This window comes from Panicum virgatum, chromosome 5N (assembly GCF_016808335.1).
Source record: "Panicum virgatum strain AP13 chromosome 5N, P.virgatum_v5, whole genome shotgun sequence".
Taxonomy (NCBI): domain Eukaryota; kingdom Viridiplantae; phylum Streptophyta; class Magnoliopsida; order Poales; family Poaceae; genus Panicum; species Panicum virgatum.
This window is the reverse complement of record NC_053149.1, coordinates 65,168,521-65,185,494: the sequence shown is the minus strand read 5'-3', so window position 1 is coordinate 65,185,494 and position 16,974 is coordinate 65,168,521. Positions and strand designations below refer to the sequence as shown.

At 44.4% G+C, this 16,974-nt stretch overlaps 2 protein-coding genes across 3 annotated transcripts; both read right to left on the bottom strand.

The window, feature by feature from the left end:
- Positions 1 to 352: 352 nt before the first annotated feature.
- On the bottom strand, positions 353 to 7,640 carry LOC120672996 (embryogenesis-associated protein EMB8-like). Of its 2 annotated transcripts, none has more exons than XM_039953657.1 (14): positions 7,143 to 7,640; positions 6,856 to 6,945; positions 5,874 to 5,941; positions 5,723 to 5,805; positions 5,504 to 5,593; positions 5,105 to 5,227; positions 4,026 to 4,103; positions 2,774 to 2,859; positions 2,067 to 2,115; positions 1,795 to 1,851; positions 1,510 to 1,640; positions 1,302 to 1,385; positions 1,106 to 1,172; positions 353 to 1,013 (listed from the first exon to the last, which is right to left on the bottom strand). In XM_039953657.1, the coding sequence occupies exons 1-14, from the start codon at positions 7,397 to 7,399 to the stop codon at positions 552 to 554; spliced, it is 1,725 nt and encodes a 574-aa protein (XP_039809591.1). In that variant the 5' UTR covers positions 7,400 to 7,640; the 3' UTR covers positions 353 to 551. The 2 variants fall into 2 exon arrangements, with proteins under 2 accessions (XP_039809591.1, XP_039809592.1); XM_039953658.1 differs by having other exon boundaries at positions 5,723 to 5,799.
- Positions 7,641 to 9,437: 1,797 nt separating this feature from the next.
- On the bottom strand, positions 9,438 to 12,991 carry LOC120676985 (ammonium transporter 3 member 1-like). The gene is made up of 2 exons (XM_039958329.1): positions 11,758 to 12,991; positions 9,438 to 10,291 (listed from the first exon to the last, which is right to left on the bottom strand). Exons 1-2 carry the CDS (start codon positions 12,707 to 12,709, stop codon positions 9,774 to 9,776), a joined length of 1,470 nt encoding a protein of 489 aa, XP_039814263.1. The 5' UTR covers positions 12,710 to 12,991; the 3' UTR covers positions 9,438 to 9,773.
- Positions 12,992 to 16,974: the final 3,983 nt, after the last annotated feature.

Sequence of the window (16,974 nt, the reverse complement as noted above, 5' to 3'; positions counted from 1 at the left end):
TTTCTTCTGAGATTTCTGATAGGATATGGACATGCATGATAGATTGATAGTCGACAAATGTAATTTTTTTAAAAACAGTTCGCAAATCTAGGTTGCAAGTTAATATTTTTAAAAAGAGATCGTTGCTTTTCTAATGGACGGTGGGAGTGGCGCGCAACTTGAAACGATAGTTTCAGCTCCTCCATGCAGCACCACACCAAAAATGTCGCAGCATCTTTTCGTTTTATAAATGGTCGACAATTTTGCCATCTACAGACCACAATTTTTTCATCCTAAACTTGGACTTTAAGTCATTTAAATTTGGAAAAAAAAACATGTTCCTCATCGACATGTTTCTTACACCAGATTCCAGTTAGCAGATGAATACAAGCTTTTCTTCGTGATGCAGTGAAATTATTTGGATGTGTACATGTACCATTAGCAGGGCAGCTTATATTCTGGACATATAGGTGTAACTGAAGAAATCAAATGGATGCACAGGCCTTCAGGTTTCTAATGTTTTGCATGATGCAATCGAACTGAATACAAGTAGGGTTTATTATCCTGTTAAGTCATTTAGCTTGCAACGGATTTCTGAACTTTTTCCTAAACGTGATAAAAGCTAGGGAGCCGAGGAGCGGCCATGATGTTACAAAAGCAATGTAGGCAAGCAACCAGATTGACCTCCCTTGGTGCCGTGTCAGTTGGTTTATGGATCTCTTGACGGGAGCAATTATCTCATGAAGCTTATTACTGTAGATGTCATCTCCTTGCCGATTCGCAGAACCAGCGGGGCTTTCGTTCCCTGCTCCACTTACTTGTTCATTATGTTTCTCGCCAGATACTTCTAACTGTTGTCTGCCACCCACCCCGTTACTTAACTGTACTCCAACCTCATGGTCAGAAGGTGAGCCATCATTATTGCCAGGGCCATCTTTTGTTACTGGAGCTACCATTCCATCTTCCATGATATTAACATATGGGCTCTTATCAATAGATGATTCCAAAGAAGAGTGCAAAACATGATCATTTGCCTGCATTTAATTATAACAGGAAATATCAACATGCAAAAAAGTGAGCATTTAAGGTGGCAGATTCCATTGATGAGTTAGTTCAGTGCCCAAACCTTCTGCCGATGCATGTAAGAGCTTTCATGAAGAGCAAAGAGGAACTCAGAAGCAGCTCCAACCCACCTACACAATATATTAGATGACACCAAACTCAGAATATCAAGCAATAGTGGATATATATGCTATAGTACAAAACAATTTAATCCTCAATGCAGATACAACACAAATGTCAGATTTGTACAGACATCTTACCATAATCTTCCAGCAGTTAGTCCTTGAAAGAATGCAAGATGGCCACCATTTGGAGTAGTTGCCAAAACAATGTTCTTATTGGCCCTAAATCAAATCAAGAAGCTTCTGATTAATGCATTCTTAGTGGTCGTAAATCAAATAAAGATCCCCGTGATACATAAACAGTTGTTCAGGAATCAGGAGCATGAGTTTCAAAAGAAAACTTCACCTGCATTCATCCCAAGGTATAGCCTCCCGTGTGCAAAGGGGATCATCCAAAGCATTGATACAAAGCAAGGGAACTGACACATTTCCAACATAACTAGCACTGCTGCACTGGCGGTAGTAGGTATCCACCGTCTGTAGAAAAAAGTGTATTCGACAGAATAAGCTGTTACAGCGACACTTGGAATATTATCTATATGAATGCCATAAAAGCCACGGGGAAAGTGAAACATGAATTATAATATGAATGAGGATAGAATCAGCAAAGGTTTGCTGCCATGTAAGGTACCTCATATCTTGCAACAACGCAGGTAGCATGGTGGTCGAATTCCCGGATAGATCGTGACTGCCAAATTAGCAACAAAAGAAAAATAAGCAGTGGGGTATCAAGTCACGAAGAGTCCATCAAGACACAATTTCTGTGAAAGAACCTAGGGATGCAAAAGGTATATAACTAGTCAAACAGTTGGCAGCTCGTAGATTATCCTTAATAACACAAATACTATATAACACAAATGTTTAGTTCAATACGAATCAAGATTGCAGCAGAGGAAGTCAAACCTTTCTAATACCTTCCCAATTTGCAAGTCGGGCCAAGACAGGTTGATGTCTGCAAAAGACAAAGGTAAGCTGTCTCAACAGTGAATAGTGATCATGTTCTTATTATGTGTGCCCATGGGAAGGCATCCAACCAAAAATATTTGCATTTAATTGGAATTTATGTTCCTACAAGACAGAACTCAGATACATCGTCATGATACCTCTGGACTGCTATGTTCCAGCAGATCAGCAAGTGAAGGACTGAAGAATGGACACAACTAGTTATATGCAACAAACAAGCAGAAAGCGTAGAACACTGGTACATCCACTTCAAGCTCCAGACAGGTATTAGAAAACTACATTGAATAGTCTAACCATCCACAAATGATCATGGAAATATTATTGTGTTGACTTGTAAATCACTCTAGAAAACTATGGTTCAGTCACTTGTACTGTTGAACATCGTTAGCAACCACTACAATACAAGCTTTTCAAATATTTGCATCTGTTATTCCTATTCTCAGGAGAGAACTTAAATTATTTAAAAGAACAACTTAGATTTAAGAGAAGTAACAGAGGTCCAATGGGGAAAGTTGTGGAATCACAACTGACCATAAATTTCCTGAGTACCACTAGTGTACCTTTTTAAGATGTGGAGATTCTGCAGAAGTAAATAGTCTCATATAACATGTAGAGTGTATACAGCTTAGTGAGAAATAGAAGCTTACAGCTTTGCATAGCTCTTCAGACCAATTGCAAGTGCTTTGTCATAAATACGTTGCACAAGCTTGCGAGAAATAAATCTGTCACCTATCTACAAAAATGAAGTGAAACAACAAAACACAGTGAGGGTAACAATCAGTCTGTTGTTTTGGCACTATGCTGCAGAAACAATTAATGAACTTTGTTACATAGAATCCTAGCCAGTAATGAAGATGAGGTTGACAGTCTATGGAGAAACTTCTTTTTATAGGAAACTATATCCAGAACTAGTATAGCAGAAATATGTTTCCTGATACAAGACACATTCCCTTGTCTAACATGCCAGCGAGCAAGGTTAGCAGATAGGATGTATGTTTGGTTCCCATGTCTAGCTCTCTTGAGCACTGCAAGGGAGAATTTCCTTGCTTTTCAGGGAGAGCCAAATGTTTTTTTTTCTTGAACACGCAGGAGAGCTGCACATCAATATATTAAGAAGAGAAGGTGGAGAGCCAAATGTGCCTTCCCTGCTTCACTAGTAAAGCAAACATTAACTACTACTCCATGTTCCAAATTATGTGTTACTTTAGATTTGTTCTAAGTTAAGCCTCTCTAACTTTGACCAAGTTTATAGAAAAAATGTTAATTTACACAATACCAATAAATACACTATAAATACATATTTCAAGGTTGATTTAATGAAACTAAATTTGATGGTGTAGATGTTTGTACTTTTGTCTATTAACTTGGTCAAACTTAGACAAGTTTGACTTAGGACAAAGCTAAAGTGGCAAGTACTCCCTCCATCCTGGAATTTAAGGCAGTGGATGGTTTAAAATTTGTAGCAAAATGTAAGGCATCCTAGGGTACTTTGGATAAAAAGGCATGCTAATCTCTTTGGTTTTGGTGCTAGTTTTGTAAAAAAAAAATCAATTGTGGTGGGCCGGGGGAGTAAAAAAGGCAGGCTAATCCCCTTGGTTTTGGTGCGGGCACTAAAAATTAAGCAATTGATTAACTGAACAATGCACTAATAAGGGGTACATGTGTCTTTTCTCTACCTCCATAATCTGTCTGTGAAAACCCAGGATGCCCTACATTTCAGGACGGAGGGAGTAGCAAGGCTAGGAAAGGTTGGAAAAGGAAAATGAACAGGACTTAAGTCACTTAGGCATTTCCATATTTGGAGAGGTGCAAAAGTGTCTGGAATTATTGAGGCACAACTTAATAAAAATTTCTAAATACTTAGCATTCAAGTCTTCCTAGTGAATTACAGCAACTAACCAATAGATCCCATGGAGAACAAATAGACGCTGCTCCAGCCACGGGAGTATTTTCGCCTTCTTCTCCAAGATACTTGACCTGTATAAAGATATGGAATAAATATGCACTGTCTATATTATGTTCCGAAATCAACTAATCAAGTGATGCACTTTAGCAATTGTAAAAAAGGTAGGATGCGTATAATGCGGTCGATGTATTGCATTGAGCCCCTTGGGCGGTATATATAGGAGTACATGGCTTGGAGGGCAAGTAGCCTCTCCTAGAGATAAGGAAGGTTATCCCGGGATTACAATCAATCCTAAACTAACCATATCCGGAGTTGCCTAATATACTCTAACAGCAATTCTTCAATTTAGGATTAACTACCATTGATAGGGGAGGGATTGAAATAATGATCACGGGCATCATGGGATTCAGGAGATACAAAAAAGTAAAAAGTACAACATTAATGAAAAATCTGACCATGATTGCCAGATGACTGACCACCAATGGTGGATGCAAACGAACTACCAGGAACGCATCAAAACCCAACCAAAATTACTAATATGGATACAACAGTGAGCTCAAAGAAAGTAAAGAGGAAGAGTAAGTGGGTGGATCGATGGGGCTGGGTACAAGTACAAGGTTTCATGAACACTTGTCAAACTTCAATAAACCACTGCTTCACTGAAGTATGGTAAAATTGCAGAAGTAGTGGATAGATACTGAATGATTCTAACCTCATTGAGTACTTCTCTTGGAAAATATATAAATAACATATGTAAAGAAAGATTATTAAGAATGGATTGTGTCAACCAGTTTCTTGTAAAAATAGATCATGCTGATTCTTGGCCTAGTTACAAAACAAGTCACAATTGAAAATCTGAAACAAAAACATTAAGTTTGTACAAGTGTGTGACTCTTTTTTGAGAGAGAATCTACCATCCGTAAATCAGGCAACACTTGCGTATTGTTAGCTACCTATACAGGTAAAACTGCAATTAGCACTTTTCAGTAGTAGGTAGCAGCAAAAAGTGGACATCATAATCTGAAATAATTCAACAAAAAAATAAGGTTAAGCCAAGGTTAAAGTTGCATACCACAATATTGGCACCTATGCTTGTACCAATGCAGAACAGTGGGGTCTGTGGGTATCTTTGATGGAGGTATTTAATGACCTCTCGGACATCTTCAGTCCAACCGCCATTGTAGAAACAATCTGACTACCATAGGAAATTATAAATATTACAATTTCAGTGGTGATGGTTACTATAAAAAAAATCATTTGGTGCCTCTAAAACATGTTGCAGTGAAAACAGACAGCATGAACTTCACCAATTTGCGCCACCAATTGTGGCAATCATATATATGGTTAACGTAAGAGCCACAAATCTTGGGAAAACATTGCGTATTACAAGCTGGACCCAAACAATGACCAGGAATGCTTAACTAAGTTTAAATCAAATTCAAATACTTGGTGATTGAATTAGATAGCTTACAGTAATGGACACACCACCAAGACCTCTGTGGTTGCTTACGACAACATTCCATCCTTTGCTTGCTATAGAATAAACCGAGTGTTTTACATACTGCAACAAGTCATTACATCTTTAGAATGACTAGGAAAGATAGTAATACGTTATACAACAGAAAAATCAAGAGCTCTTCAAATATACAATGCAGAATATGTCAACATTAAAAATACACTAGCAACTTACAGCAGCAGCAGAATCACTAGTTAATCCAGGAACCACAACTACAAGGGGTGTTGAATCATCTTTAGAAATGAAACCGTCTGCAGCTGCAACATAACCAAAAAGGTCAGATAACCATGTAAAGATACATTACACACAATCTGTGATCTTCTACCTTCCAGATCAGAGGCAAGAAGCCAATCCAGAGCAATGGTTCCACCATCATGGACTGTGTACAGTTGTCTGTGATGCAGAGATTGCAATTAGTGAACTGCCAACTAAGAAAGCAAACATAGTGTTTTGGCTCACTCAACTAAAAAATAAGCAAATATCCTGAAGAAATTAGTTAAGGGCTTAATCATTTGTTACTTTCAATAAAATCATTTATAAATACATTAGTGAGAATTATATTGTGTTCCTTGTCAGAAAGCAAAGAATTACTTTCAATAAAATAAATTCAACCTTTTGCTAATCAGTTTTCTTACTTTCTTTTTTCTTTCCCTTTCTGCAAAGTTCATGTTGATTATGAAACCATAAGTTCCCCTGATAACCAATAGAGTCGCCAAAACAATATTATTTCAAGGAATTCATCCACGGAACTGTAAAAAAGCTAGAAACAATGCCCAAATATTCTTGCAGCGCTCACACAAGCTGATTGAGATTTGCATATATATAATCCACTTTATAGTGAAATAGGAGCAGCATGAATTCATTGCAAAATTAGATATTGTTCCCTCCGATTGCAAATATAAGTTGTTTTATCATTCCTTATTGTCAAACCGTTAAGCTTTGATCATCAACATATAAGAAGCTACATAGATTGATGACACATGATTGATGTTTCTAAGCGAAAAATACTTTCATACCATATAATCCGTTTTTTCAAAAAATTGCTGGGAAAAGTGTCATACCGAATACCATATCAATATCCTAAACATCGCATTAACAACTGATGGAGTGTAATTATATTGTGATGAGGTCATTGGATGTCAAACATATTTTAAAAATCATGGTGATGTATAACAGAGCAGAATAAACTCTTGACAGGGTCCAACTGTCCACTGTACTCAATTTTACAAAGGACGTCTAAATGGCTAGACTGAATACGGAAATTTAAAAGACTGGAGTAATGTTAACTCTCTTGCACTGAATCTAACCTCTTATACGTGAATGATGGGGGCCTCCCAGAGATGCCGAGGAACAATGTCTGCAGATGCGGGCTCGCCAGCCATGGTGTCGCCAGGTACCTGGATAGTTAATAAGTTAATAATTATACTACAAATCCGTCATGATTCCCAACTTAAATTGACATCATAGAATGCAATTAATGCGTCGCGTAATTCAGAACCCCAGCTCGCAAATTTCATCACAATTGACCAAACGCGCCCAACATTAGTACTGCCACTAAATTGCGGGGCCAAACCGAGACAGCCCACTGCCATACCTGCCGTGGAGGGAGCGGCACTTGGACGCGACGCGGTGGTAGATCTCCGAGGCCGGGTGAAAGGTGAGCTCGACGCGGCCGCCCCGAAAGCCGCGGAGGGCGTCGCCGATGACGTGGAGCTCGAGGAAGCGGTACAGGAAGACCGACACGACGGCGACGGCGGCGAGCGCGTAGCGCTCCGCGGGCACCATCGCCGCCGCGCGGAGCAGCAGCTCGGCGGGCGACTCGCCGCCGGCGACGGCCTGCGAGTCCGACATCCTGCGCTGCGCCGGGGAAGCAACGCGCGCCCTGGGGTCTGCGATTTGGGAGCAGCGATCCGCTCAGTGCGGGCGCACGATAAAAGATGAGCCCGCCCGCCCACCCGCACGCACTGGTCTCCGTCGTGGAGCCCTCCTCGCCGCCGCGCGGAGGCGACCCGTGCGGTGGGAGTTATGAAGCCGACCGAGCGGCTATCCCGAAGTCCGGCGGAGCACGCCGCACGCGATTCACACGGTGGACGGAGAGGCAAAGAGCGCCCGGGTCCCCTTGTTTGAAGTGACCTTCGCGTAAGTGACGCGGTGGGGCATGGATGTCGGGTACACACGTGGCTCTGGTTTTTTTTTTTTGAGATAGTCGTGGCTCTGGTGGGAGACGTGACGTCGCGTACCCTCGTCGGGCACTCGGGCTTCACGCCAAGCGGAGCGACCCGTGAGCTGAGTGGAGATTATATGTCTGGGCTCACTTTCAGAGGGCCGGCGTTCCCCATCTTTTGGTGCGGCCAAGAAGAGCGGTTGAGCAACCATCCACGTGAGCGTCGTTTTCATTTTTTTTTGAAGGAAAGTGAGCGTCGTTTTCCGAGAGGACGCCATTACGCCAAGCCTAAATTCCAGAGTCAAGGATGCATTTGGATCTAGCGCCGGATTAGTTGATTTTGTGGTCTTGACACACCAAACTTGAGAATTGTGGATCCGCACCACGTGTTTCTTCAACCAAACATCTTATCATTATATTGATAAAAATGGTATACGAAAACATTCAAACATGCTCACTTATGTCTTCTACAAGCATGAAAAAGATGACAACCAGTATTCATATTCAACCAGTACTCAAACATGCTCGCGAGTTTGTAAGGTGATGTGATGCATCTAGGGATGGTATAAAGGGTCTTAAAATTTAGCCTAAGTAATTTAAGGACCGGACTTTAAAAAATCAGATTCTAATCATATATAATTTTATGGTAAAAATATATAACAATTAAGTTGGATTGTGAAGAGACCACTAGCGTCACGATCTGTTACCACCCGTAGATGTATCCGCACCAAGTTCCACTACAGTAGTTTTATGATAAGAGGAGCGATCAGACATTGATGATGAAGAAGATTTAGACGCATGTATTTATAGCTTTACCGTTTCATAGGGCTTTCTCATAAAATCAGCTGATGTAATTCTCAGTTACCTTATGAATCAATATCAGGATTTATAACCCCTTGGCAAGGAAAAAGGATTATCATGCCACCAAACATGCATATACAGAAAATTTTAGGCCGTGTTTAGATGGGTCCAACCCACTAACATTGATTGTCCAAGTTCGGCCCATTCAAAATGAGGCCTAGCGAGCTGCATGTTGAGTCTTACATTTTTGTTTGCTTTTTTATTCCACTTACTAAGTCACTGCTTACTAGTAATTTTTTATGACGGATAGAACCATATCGATGGTGTGGTGGAGGTGCGACCGTTCCGTTTCCACCCACAGGCTCGAATCACTATACACAATACACAAACTTAATTATTACTAGCTATAGAGGTGCAAATTGGTGATCTTTAGGTACACCTCCAACTCTTTTTGGTTCAAAGTTTTGTAGTAATTTTTCAAAATAAGATCTGATTTTGAAGAAATAGTACAAAATTTTGAACTAAAGAGGATTGGAGGTGCACCTAAAGATCACTAATTGACACCCCTAACTAGCTAATATGCTCAGGCATTGTTACGAAAATTCATATAAATATATTAATTAACATAGTATGTGTCGGTCGAGGCTTTTAGTTTTTTCTATTTTACTCGTCAAACGCTAATTCTAAACAGTCTCGAATCCTTAACTTAACAACCGGTCATCCGGATTCTAATTAGAACTTCGATAAATGGACCAAAGAAATATTGCTTATTTTAGAAATAGGTAAAGATAAGAGGGTGTACGTGGTATAGGATCAAGCTCGCTAATATAAAAGTGTAGTGTACGCTATACGACTATAGTTATCCTTATTAGAAAAAAAATGTTTACAAGATGCATTGATGATTTATCCTCAACAGCAGACCAATAATCTAGAATAATGGAGTATCATGGGAATCTCTCTTTTCATCAGTTCATCACAGTACCACACATTATTCCACAGCGCGTGCACGCGCGTGTGCGACGACCAACAAACTGCGACAAATATCGACCAACTCCACCCACACGACGCAATCACCTTTAAAAACTGCGTGCATTCCTGACCGTAGCATGCAGTCGAATCAACCAATTTTTTCCAACCCCAACACATGACCAAGCAAGCATATTGGTGGATGAACCAAATGAAACCCCTGATCATCACTTATTCAAATCTCCCTCCGATCCAATCCATCGCCGTCGTCGCGCGATATGATCCCCCATCAGATCAGACGTCCTGCGTGACGCCGCTGGGCACCTTGTTGTGGTGCGTGTCATTGTCCGAGTACCAGCCGTGCTTGGTGGAGTCGAACTTCTCGCCGTCGCCCCACAGCGCGTAGGCCTCCTCGCCGTGCACGGCGTCGTCGCCGATGGTCAGCTCGTCGTCGGGCATGCGCAGCGGCACCACGAAGCGCACCACCAGGCACACCAGGCTGGTCGCCACCACGTTCCAGGAGATGATGAAGAGCGCGCCGCCCAGCTGCTTCCCGAGCTGGATGCCGCTGCCGTAGAAGGCGCCCTTGGAGTTGGTGACGGGAAGGAACATCGGGCACAGCGACGGGTGCGCGAAGAGCCCCGTGGTGACGCCGCCCAGGACCCCGGCCACGGCGTGGGTGTGGAACACGCCCAGGGTGTCGTCCACCTGCTGGAGCAGGCGGGAGCGCTTGTGCACCACCATCATCGTGAACCACGGGATGCTGCCCGAGAGCATACCCATCACGATCGCCGCCCAACCCTGGACAAGACCTGCAGAGGTGGACGACATAAGTTACTCAGTTACAACTTACTAATATAACAAGAAATGCCTCCATTATTTTGCAGAGGCTAGCTGGAGATGCCTACATTTCTAAACAATAGGAAATTTATGCCCATTTTGAAATTTATTTTATTTGCAGTAGTGAAATGAAAGCTGCAGCTAAATAGTATAGAAATTACTAGAGATTGGCCTGGTGTTGAACTGTCAAAGAGGTAGTGGAAGCATGCATGACTACGGTCTACGTAGCTAGGCTGACAAGAAAATAATCCTCCAAGATTATTGGTGCCTCTCGGTGGTCTGATCACTCTAATGTCTCTTGATGTCTCAGTGCATACTCCAATCTGACTAGAAGTCTTCATAGCTTTGGAAAAAAAAGAAGGAAGCTGCTTTTTGCTGCTTTTGTTTCCTTCTAGAAATACTCAGCTTTTAAAGCATGGTAGGCTACACACAGAGACGATATCTAGTGCGAAAAATCTTTTTTAAAAAAATATGTTCTTTCTTTCTTGCTAGTTGATATGAATAATCTTCCACACGTGCAGAGGTCACTTTTGTTCAGACCTCAGCTGTCCTACCTCGTTCATGGAATCTAAACTGATTTTTTCGTTTAGTTCTAACCCCATAAACCCCGTAAACGCAAAAAAAAATGTCACATCGAATATTTCGACACATGCATGGAGTACTAAATGAAGTCTATTTACAAAACTTTTTGCATGGATGGGCTGTAAATCGCGAGACGAATCTAATGAGCATACTTAATCCATGATTTGCAACAGTGATGCTACATTAACCATCGGCTAATTATTAATTAATCATGGATTTATTAACATCATTAAATTCGTCTTACGATTTACAACCGATCTGTGCAAAAAAATTTGTAAATAAACTTCATTTGGTACTTCAAATTAGTAAGATTACATCGCAAAATTTTTTTATAAAACATCTAAACACGGCCTCAGCATACTTTCCCCAAACTTCCTCAGTCGAGGGAAACGCTACAGAGCACTCGGGCGGTCGGGCGAAATAAAGTAACTCGGGTGTCATATGTCTGTCGCACAGCAGTTGGTTATTACACAAAGTGTTGGACTACTTTGTTATTAGTCTTCTAGATAAACTACAGCACTATCCAAAGTGAATAAATTAAACTCGTGATGTCGAACTCTCAATTCACTGGTACCACGCTTTACTGACACGGGTCAAAAGAGGAGGGTAGATTCAGTGCAGCGCAGCTGTGAAGAATCACAAGCTACAAAAAATTAAATGGCGGTCCGTGTCTAATTTCGTTGATGACAGAGTGATGATGACATCGTGCCCTAGCTATATGCCCGCTGGCGCGTTGTGATTAACGTATCTGCTGGTTAGTAATACTACAGCTATTGCTAATGATGACTAGTAGTAGTGAATAGTAACAGCGCATGGGAATGGGATCGGATCGACTGAGTCGTCGTGTGTAGCATACCTGCGCCGGGAGTGATGCAGACGAGGCCGGTGATCATGCCCTGGACGGCGCCGATGACGGAGGGCTTCTTGAAGAAGATGACATCGAGGCAGGTCCAGACGAGGAGGCTGGTGGCGGCGCAGATGTTGGTGTTGAGCACGGCGAGGGAGGAGTCGATGTTCGCGGAGTAGGGGTCGCCGCCGTTGAAGCCGGCCCAGCCCATCCACAGGATGCCGGCGCCGGTGAGCATGAGCAGGACGTTGTTGGGCGGGAACCTCTCCCTGTCCTTGGTGGACCTGGGCCCGACCCAGTAGGCGGCGGTGAACCCCGCGACGCCAGACGAGAGGTGGATGACGTAGCCGCCGGAGTAGTCCATGACGCCCCAGTGGAAGAGGAAGCCGCCGCCCCAGATGGAGAAGGCGCCGATGGTGTAGGAGAAGGTGAGCCAGAGCGGGACGAAGAGCATCCACGCCTTGAAGTTCATGCGGCCGAGCAGGGAGCCGGCGAGCAGGATCAGCGTGATGGCGGCGAAGACGCACTGGAAGTAGACCATGGACGCCATGGGGTACCAGGGCATGATCCCGGGGGTCTCGACGGCGCCGTGGTGGGCGTAGCGGTGCTCGGTCGCCGGGAGGGAGGCCTGGCCGAGGAGGACGCCCTGGCCGAGCGCGTGGCCGGCCTTGCCCCAGAACGGGAGCAGCTTCTCGCCGAAGGACATCTGATAGCCCCAGGTGACCCAGCACAGCCAGACGGCAGCGAAGGCGTAGAGCGCCATGAACGCCGAGTTGACGGCCCACTTCTTCTTGACGATGCTGCCGTAGAGGATGACCAGCCCCGGCACGCTCTGCATGCCCACCAGCGTGGCCGACACCATCTGCCACGCGTTGTCGCCCTTGTTCAGCCAGTGCGGTACGCCGGCGGCCGGCAAGTAGGCCAGCGTCATGTTGTACGCATTGGGGTCGTCCGACGTCATCTTCGATCGCTAGCGACGACGAGACGACGACCGATCGATCGATCAGCTACAAGCTGCGACGCGGTGGTGGTCGCCGGAGATAGTGGCGGCACCGGCACTGGTGAATGGTGATCGATCGATGAGGCTTCCAGACGAGGCTCCTGCCGTTATATATAGGGACCGGATATCCGGCTGACGCCTGGGGCAAAGGGTGGTTGGTGTTTAGTGTTGGGCGAGCGCAGCGAGAGCGCCGGTGAGTGGTTCAAGGAGAGGAGCTAGATCCTAGGCTGGGCGTAAAGGCCAGTGGGGATGCGGAGGCGAGGGAAGAATCCAAGCGCGGGGCATCGGTTTCGAAGGACCCAATCATGTAAGATTCTGGCGCCAAGAGACCCAGGCTTCTTCGTCGATTTTGTGCCCTTGCGCTTGCTCGCTTCTGAACTAGTTTAAGTGCTGCGAGTTCTGCTTGGCTGGTTGAGGATCGCCTCGGCCTGGCTGGACGTTCTTGTCCGGTGCTCGCTTGGGCCTATCCATCGTGCACGAACCTCAGTAGACAGTAGTCTAGAAATGTAGCAGAAATGCAGAATCCGTGTTGTGCAGATCAGGTTCAGGCTCAGCCTTGCTGCAGCTGGCTGGAGCGCAATAGACTAATCAGCAAGTGCTTGTAAACATCTGCCTGCGTCATGGGCCTCTGGCGACACACAATCTCGTATGCAGATACGCCAGGAGAACCCAAACTTAAGCCGTAGTGTTTAGAGCTGGCAGCTGGGGAGCTGCACAAGTACATGCATCTGAAGTACTAGTAGTCGAGTACTGAGCCGTGGCTGATTAAGCATGGCCCCCAGTTCAGTTGGCTTAGAACATCTTCAACAGTCCTCTAATAATCTTTTCCCAATAATTATTATTGGAAGATGTCCCGATAGCAGTTTTAGGATTATCGAGGGAGTTGTTTTGCAGTCTCTGAATAACCTTCTCTCAATCCAACTATCTTATTGGGAGAGTCACAACTCCCCTCTTTATTTAGGGAGAGGTGGGGTGAATTGTTGGGATGTCCCAATAATTATTGAAAAAAGAGAAGGGCTTTGGGATACTATTGGAGTACTAGTTTCTTATTTACTCTCCCGATATGGTAGTTCGATTGAGGATTGGGGGACTGCTGGAGATGTACGTATATGCAACCCAAAAATGATTGATGATTTAATATAGGAATCTTGCCCAAATTGACGGCTGAAGAAGACCATTGAATCTGTAGGATAGGATTCCCTCCAGCAAGCTAACACCATGACTTTGAGGTCAATAGTGCGAAAACGAAACCGCGCGTGGAACTGCTATTTTGTCTGAGAACTGATAGGTTCCTTTGATCCAATCATATGAATTAGAGGAGACACTTGACTGAGACGGTTCAATCAGTAATTGTTCGTCTGGCAGAAACTTACAAGGTGTAATACTTTTTCTTTCACTATTATCATGACATCAGGTAGATACCATTAGTACCTCTCGAAGTTCAGCAGCCGTTGGTTGGACGAAAGGAGACACCAGGCCTCTTGGAGCATGCATTTGTGCTAACTTGCTGACGGCTAACCAGATCCGGCCAAGCGAAAGACAATTATAGCAATAGCATACAAACTACTGATTGCCCATGCGGGCTATTGCGATGTTATGCTGTCAGGGATCTTGGGTTGAGCTATCTCATTGTCTGCATACGGCTGACGTGTAGTGCATCAACATATGGCATGAGGGCATGAGGCTGCCGCTCGGTCGGTCCGAATTCTGAATTCATGGCGCAACGCAGAGACGCATCTCTGATTCTCCTGTTTCTTTTCTTTTTTTTTTTGAAACCTTGATTCTCCCGTTTCCACATGCGAGTACTGGCAGCTTGATGGCTTCCCTAATTCGACGAGGCACACGGTCGCTTTCAGCTCTGCTTGGATGATTTCAGTCTTGGTAATCAGAAACAAGGTTCGGATCTCATCTGAAGTTTGCGATTTTTTTTACCAAAACTGAATTGTCTCTCGCGGTCTGAAACGAAATAAACCAGTCTGCCACTATTTAGTATTTACCATAGCACAATTTGTATGGCGGCAAACTAACCACACTCAACTCTCGCACGAGATAGGGCTCTTTCGGATGTAGCCCCGCACGAGGGTTGTGTGAGGTCCAGTCACTTCGAAAGTTACACGCTTACAGCAGCTTTGAAATCCATCGTCTACTTTTTTATTCTGACAGATCAAAAAGGCCCAGTAAATATCGTCTCCACCATAATGCTTAAAAGTTCAGTTCACACGTTGGATCACAAGCTTTTTTTTTGGTGCAAAGATATCTGTATTATACGGTAAGGAATACATCCATGAAGACGTACGAATACAGACGCGTCTATAGACGATATGAAGGATACAGAAACTGCAACCAAACTATACAGAGGATCCTAGAAAAACAACAAAACACAAGTAAGTCCTTTGGATCCCCTGTGCTCATCGGAAGTGCCGCCGCCTTCACCAAACCGTCGAACAAATGATCGCCGGAGCACGAAGGTGCAAGCACATAACCCAAGCCGAAGAAGCATCCCTCACGCAAAGGCTTCAAATGGAACCGATATCTAATACTCCTTGTGGCTCGCAGTCGGGGACGAACCCCGCGCTTCTTCGGCGCAGGAGCCGGCCAGGCAGCTCCCGCCCGCCTATCTTCCTCCTCCCCTGCATCCAATCCTCCCCATCCCCACGGTGGGGGTGTGCAGACCTGCGAAAGGCAGATCCAACACCCCCGAAACCATTGCCGCCGTCGAGCCATCGACGACCCGTGTCCAGCCGCGAACGGTAGAGAAACCTCGATGCCGGAAAGCCGACGACACTGCCACCGCCGCCGCCCCCAGATCCGGCATGGAGGTAAACAAATCCGGCACCGACGCCGAAGACACCAGCTCGGAAGAGGAGCCCAAAATCCGTCGTCGCCGGCCCAAGAACCAACGACTGGAACCATCCGCAGTCGCCGACCACCGCAGCAACCCGGAAGTAGTCACCACCAGGGATGACAAGAAATTCCCGCCCTCCGCAAGCAGACAGGGAAACAAACCTCCCGGGGGAACCGCTGGCAAGCCGGTCGGAACCACACAGGAGGAACAAAATCATCACCTCGCCGACCAAGAAGCACACACCGCCGCCGGCAGGGAAGACCTTTATTCTCCGCCGGAGTCGCGCCGTCACCGCCGCCACTCCCGGATCAACGCTCCGCCGCCGTAGTCGACGCCGAGCACCCAAACTACGCCTAGACCTAACCTATCTAGACTAGTATGCACAGCAGCCGTTGGATCACAAGCTTAACGGAAGCATCAGCTTAGACAGCCTACTCTTCTTCTTTACACAAATAAATGATCCATGAAGTGACCTGATGCACAGGTCGAATGTAACGCAAGGACACTTGAATACTTGACAGACAAACGAAATAGTACCCAAAAAAAAAGAACAAATGTCAGCATTACATCAGTTTCATTCCTAGCACGAACACATAACCATGATTAAAATACATCTATAACACCATAATTCTTAAATGGCAACGTATGCTATGGAAACCAGCCTGCTGTGAAAACCCGTGCAAACCACGATAAAAAAGTCGTCTAAATTTACTAAAAAAATTACACATGCAGATGATATGATGACACACGATCTTGTAAAATATCTTGTCCAAACTCGACTTCGTTTGTGAGATATAAAAATAACAAATTTCTAACAAATCATCTGACAGCTTTCTGGGTTGAAATTTGTTATTTTTATATCTTACAAACGAAGTCGAGTTTGGACAAAATATTTTACAAGGTTGTGTATCATCATATCATCAGCATGTGTGATTTTTTTGATGAATTTAGACGACCTTTTTGCCGTGGTTTGCACGAGTTTTCACAGTAGGCTGGTTTCCATAGCATACGTTGCCTTCTTAAATAGCCCACTTGTGCACATACGCCGTAAACAGAAGATGACATGCTCATCATCAGTACAGGAGTCCCCACACGTCAATTGGAAGGCCGGCAGAAAACGATCACCGCTGGCTTTAGTCTCACCTTCACCGTTGATGTTATAATTTGAATAACTAGGACATCGGCTGACATACTTACTGACAAACGACAATCAATAAAATATGGGGAGAAACCCAGTGCTAGAGTGGCAGAGAAAATGACAATACCAACAATTATGGGTACAGCAACTTTGAAATCACAAAAAAGGGTACATCTTTTCCTAGGAAGGAGAGGGAAACACCAGCTGGAACTTAGGAGCATGCAAGGACATTGATAAAAAGGA

Excerpts from the sequence above, each read along its gene's own strand:
- LOC120672996 (XM_039953657.1), bottom strand. The coding sequence starts at position 7,399 with ATGTCGGACTCGCAGGCCGTCGCCGGCGGCGAGTCGCCCGCCGAGCTG. Across the intron at positions 5,228-5,503 it reads TTGGTGGTGTGTCCATTACT|TCAGATTGTTTCTACAATGG; the intron begins GTAAGCTATCTA and ends TTCCTATGGTAG. Across the intron at positions 1,386-1,509 it reads ATACCTTGGGATGAATGCAG|GGCCAATAAGAACATTGTTT; the intron begins GTGAAGTTTTCT and ends GATTTGATTTAG.
- LOC120676985 (XM_039958329.1), bottom strand. The coding sequence starts at position 12,709 with ATGACGTCGGACGACCCCAATGCGTACAACATGACGCTGGCCTACTTG. Across the intron at positions 10,292-11,757 it reads CTGCATCACTCCCGGCGCAG|GTCTTGTCCAGGGTTGGGCG; the intron begins GTATGCTACACA and ends CCACCTCTGCAG.